Genomic DNA, 5,111 nt, shown 5'->3' with positions numbered 1-5,111 from the left:
CTCACTTTGTCTCCCAAGCTGGTGGTAGTGGTTCAGTCATATCTCACTGTGGCCTTGGACTGCTGGGCTCAAGCAATCCTCCTGCCTCAGCCTCCTGAGTAGTTTGGACTACAGGTGCATGACACAATGCCTGGCTAATTTTAAAAAGTTTTTTTAGAGATGGGGTCTTGCTGTGTTGCCCAGGCTAATCTCAAATTCCTGGAGTTGAGCAATCTTTCTGCCTCAAACTCCTCAGCAGCTGGCACTACAGGTGTGTGTCACTGCACTCAGCTCGTTTTTTGAGACACAGTCTTGCTCTGTCACCCAGGCTGGAGTGCAGTGGTGTGATCTTGGCTCACTGCAATCGCTGCTTCCTGGGTTCAAGCGATTCTCCTGTCTCACCCTCTCGAGTAGCTGGGACTACAGGTGCACGCCACCACGCCCAGCTAATTTGTGTATTTTTAGTAGAGATGGGGTTTCGCCACATCGGCCAGGCTGGTCTCAAACTCCTGGCCTCAAGTGATCTACCTGCCTTGGCCTCCCAAAGTGCTGGGATTATAGGCATGAACCACTGCACCTGGCCCCAGCTCGTTTTCTTTGCTATTAAGTTTCTATTCAAGTCTTTTGCACATCTGCTTACAGGGTTGCTTATCTTTTCCTTATTGATTTGTAGGAACTCTTTTAAATATCTTGGATCATTATCCTTTGTCCTGGGCCTGAACTCAGTTTCCACCCTTTAATTAGCTCTGCAACCTTAGGCAAGTTCCCTGACCTCTCTGAGTCTGTTTCCTCGCATGAAATGATGTCACAATACCAATTATGAGGTTGGCAGATGATGTACATGGAGTTCTTCTCACTGTGTTGCCCACGCTGGACTGCAGTGGCATAATCATAGCTCATTCCAGCCTTGAACTCCTGGACTCAAGTGATCCTCCTGCCTCAGCCTCCCCAGTAGCTAGAACTATAGGTTCTATTAGTGCCACCATGCACAGCTAATTTTTTAAATTTTGTGTAGAGATCGGGTCTCGCTATGTTGCCTAGACTGGTTTTAAACTCCTGCGCTGGCCTCCCAAAGTGCTGGGATTACAGGCGTGAGCCACCATGTCTGACCCAAAGGCAGATTTAAACATTATCAAGGATGTTGAAGATGAAATAGGATTCCAGGCATATTGAGGTCATATATAATTGATAAATCTGTGTTTTGGTTGAGAAACTCCCTCACCAAGGAAAGACAGAAGAAAACACACAGTAAGTAGTAACGATTCTGTGATTAAGGATCAAACATACCTGAGCGAATCACTGAAATAAATCCCACTTCCAAGGTTTCCGACGTCTGTTCTTTGCACACCATGATCTTCCACTACTTTGGGTAAAAGCAACCCTCTGAAAAGAGAAGGGCAGGATAAGGTGTAAGCCCAACGCTGACTGCATCTCTGCCTCGCTCAGAACTTTGGCAGGTTCCTACTGAACTTCTGGCATTCAGAGAACTCTGCAATCAGGGTGAAACCATGGTTGTTTCTAGGAACACAAGTAAAGGGAGATTTCTGCCTTTTATTATATAAACATCTATTGTTTGAATTTCTTTTTTTTGAGACGGAATCTCGCTGTGTCGTCCAGGCAGGAGTGCAGTGATGCGATCTCAGCTCACTGCAAGCTCCGCCTCCCGGGTTCACAACATTCTCCTGCCTCAGCCTCCCGAGTAGTTGGGACTACAGGCGTCCGCCACCTCGCCCGGCTAATTTTTGGTATTTTTAGTAGAGACGGGGTTTCACCGTGTTAGCCAGATCTCCCAACCTTGTGATCCGCCCACCTCGGCCTCCCAAAGTGCTGGGACTACAGGCGTGAGCCACCACACCCATCTTGTTTGAATTTCATATTAGGAGATTGAATGAAGTTTGTAAAACAGCTTTTGGGTTTTGGTCCTACTTAAAAAGTTCATACCGGCCGGGCGCGGTGGCTCAAGCCTGTAATCCCAGCACTTTGGGAGGCCGAGACCGGCGGATCACGAGGTCAGGAGATCGAGACCATCCTGGCTAACACGGTGAAACCCCGTCTCTACTAAAAAATACAAAAAATTAGCCGGGCGAGGTGGCGGCGCCTGTGGTCCCAGCTTCTCAGGAGGCTGAGGCAGGAGAATGGCGGGAACCCGGGAGGCGGAGCTTGCAGTGAGCTGAGATCCGGCCACTGCACTCCAGCCTGGGCTACAGAGCGAGACTCCATCTCAAAAAAAAAAAAAAAAAAAAAAGTTCATACCTACTTAAAGATTATTTTTAAAAGATTCTCCCATTTTTCATTTAGTATACTTTTATGGTTTGATTTCAAATATGTAAATATTTGCTCTATCTGGAGCTTAAGTATGAGAAATGAGGGAAGGGTCCAACTTTATATTTTTTCCTTGTGGTTACCCATTCATCTCTATAGATAGTATTGAAGAACTTGTCTTTCTTCCACAGAGATAAGATCTATTTGTATCATATCCTAAATCTTCTGTGTTTTTGAGTTCACTTGTGTTTAATATTAATGTCACCCTCATTATGCTTCTTTTCCAGGATTATTCTGGTAATTTCAAAATTAAAAAAAATATGTGTTGTAGAATCAGCTTTTCACTTCTTTAAAAAAATCTTATTGGTAATTTTATCATGATAGCACTAAACCTATAGATTAATCCAAGAAAAACTGGCATCCTTCTGATTAACGCAAGTTGTCTTTTGGGTCCCTCACTAGCAGTTTAATGGGTTTTTGTTTTTTCTTTTTTTTCCCCAGGTAGATCTTGTATGTTTCTTTTTAAGTTTCTTCTGAATAATTAATGGATCTACATTTAATAATATTTTCTCCTGCTCCTATGACTTGTTTCAACCCTAATATTAAGTAGTAATTCAAAACAAACAGAATCTTAGAGTTATGTTTCAAATAAACAGCTCATGTTGTCTGGTGCGCATTCTAATTTCTGGACTCTTCTCTTTAAATATTGGGCTATCCCTAGATTAGATACACACGGAAGAGTCATGAATATAGAATCACTTTTCTTCTTATGATACAGTCTGCAAGAAGCAATTCATACCTATGTACTACATTTAAAAAATGATAAATACATAATTCTTCAAAATAGAGATGAGGTCTTGCTGGTTTTCCAGGTTGGTCTTGAACCCCTGGCCTCAAGTGATTCTTTTGCCTCAGCCTCCCAAAGTGCTAGGATTACAGGTGTGACCCACCATGCCCAGCCATAAATATGTAATTTACATCACACACTTCACTATAAACTGTGCAATTCTCTCCAGAATGCAGTAAGCTAGCTGATTTTAACTGAAAAGACCCATGTAATATAGAAAAAAAGTAGGAAAAAAAAAAGTAAAACACTTTACGTTTGTGAGGCTGAAATTTTTGAAAAATAAAGATGGCTACTCTTACCGACACAAGATTCCTACGATGTTTCGTACAGGAGAACCATGCAACAAGGGCCTCACATTGCCAAGTCTGCTCAAAAACTCTGTGGTTTCGATCACTCTGCCAACTCTAAATATCTGCAAGATATCCACTGGACTCTTACTGTAAAAATTAGAAGAAAAGCCTTTAGATTACATAATTGGAAACAAAACAAAAAGTCGTTATAGCAGAAGAAATCCCAAAAGAGTCCAAATGTCCATTATCAGGAAACTGATTCAATGAGTCACAACACAACATATCTTAGAAGTATTATGCAGGTATTTAAAAAATCCATTCTTTAAACAAATAAGGATATGTAGTAAAGCATACACTAAAATATAAAATTTAGAAGTAGATTACAAAACTTTATACACAGTATGATCCCAATTTTGTCAAATATATAATAGTATATGGAATGTATAATTATTGTTCTGGGCAACAGAGCAACACCATGTCTCTTAACAACAACAACAACAAAAAAAAAGAATGCAACTTCTGGCTGGGCATGGTGGCTCAGGTCTGCAATCCCAACACTTTGGGAGGCCAAGACAGTTGGATCACTTGAGCCCAGAAGTTTGAGACCAGCCTGGGCAACTATTGAAACCCTATCTCTCCTAAAAATACAAAAATTAGCAGGGCATGGTGGTGCACACCTGTAGTCTCAGCTACTCAGGAGGCTGAGAAAGGAGAATCACTTGAACCGGAGGCAGGGGGTGGTGTAGAGGTTGCAGTGAGCCGAGATCATGCCACCACACTCCAGCCTGGGTGACAGAACGAGACTCTGTCTCAAAGAAAACAAAGTTATTGGCCGGGTGTGGTGGCTCACGCCTGTAACCCCAGCACTTTGGGAGGCCGAGGCAGGCAGATCACAAGGTCAGGAGATCGAGACCATCCTGGCCAACATGGTGAAACCCCGTTTCTACTAAAAATACAAAAATTAGTGGGGCGTGGTGGTGCACACCTGTAGTCCCAGCTACTCAGGAGGCTGAGGCAGGAGAATCGCTTGAAGCCAGGAGGCGGAGGTTGCAGTGAGCCGAAATCGCGCCATTGCACTCCAGCCTGGCAACAGAGCGAGACTCCGTCTCAAAAAAAGAAAAAAAAATAAGTTATCAAAGACCTTATTTTTAAGTGCTGTTTAGGAAACCAACTAGGTTTGGAGAGAGGGCCGTCAAGAAAGGCCTCTCTTGGGAGGTGACATGTGGTGGAATGTGGCGCCATAAAATGTCTCTTTGAAGCCCTCACTGGTTGTTACGGGGTGGACGGGCCAGGAGTGGAGAGAACATCCGGAAGGACGTTGTAGACGGGATAACGTGACCCGGATGAAAGATGGCGGCGAGGTGAACGGAAGTGAGCCGACGGATGAAGGACACTTTGAAGGCAGAATTGACAGAACACGGGTATGTGGGAATGAGCGACAGAGAGACCCCACACTGGCTCTGAGTGGGTAGCTAAGATGGGGCAGTGGTGGGGGGGGGACTAGGGTATGCCTGAGGGCAGCTGTGGTGGGAGGAAGGGCACATCTCCCAACCCCATGTCCAGTGGCCTCAGGTCAGTACCTTGACATTAGCTATGGTGGGAGTATTTGCTTCCCAGAACTCAGCAAATATTCCAGACCAGGGCTCTTCCTTCACAGAGCTGGCTCAGCACACCCCCGGGGTGAGCAGCATCGGGGTGATTCAGGCTGGGTTATGTTCTACACCCAAATGTTA

At 44.3% G+C, this 5,111-nt stretch overlaps 1 protein-coding gene across 1 annotated transcript in view; it reads right to left on the bottom strand.

Annotated features, from left to right (window-relative positions):
• The window catches only part of PARP4 (poly (ADP-ribose) polymerase family, member 4), a 122,160-nt gene that overhangs the window by 68,395 nt on the left and 48,654 nt on the right, over positions 1 to 5,111 (bottom strand). The window contains exons 11-12 of the mRNA XM_011999941.1: positions 3,388 to 3,525; positions 1,267 to 1,362 (exon numbers count right to left, since the gene is read on the bottom strand). Of these exons, the coding sequence (XP_011855331.1) occupies positions 1,267 to 1,362; positions 3,388 to 3,525 (234 nt within the window). The remainder of the gene's footprint in view (positions 1 to 1,266; positions 1,363 to 3,387; positions 3,526 to 5,111) is intronic.

Source organism: Mandrillus leucophaeus, unplaced genomic scaffold, assembly GCF_000951045.1.
Source record: "Mandrillus leucophaeus isolate KB7577 unplaced genomic scaffold, Mleu.le_1.0 Scaffold61, whole genome shotgun sequence".
Taxonomy (NCBI): domain Eukaryota; kingdom Metazoa; phylum Chordata; class Mammalia; order Primates; family Cercopithecidae; genus Mandrillus; species Mandrillus leucophaeus.
The sequence above is the reverse complement of the archived record's forward strand: the minus strand, read 5'-3'. Positions and strand labels throughout refer to the sequence as shown.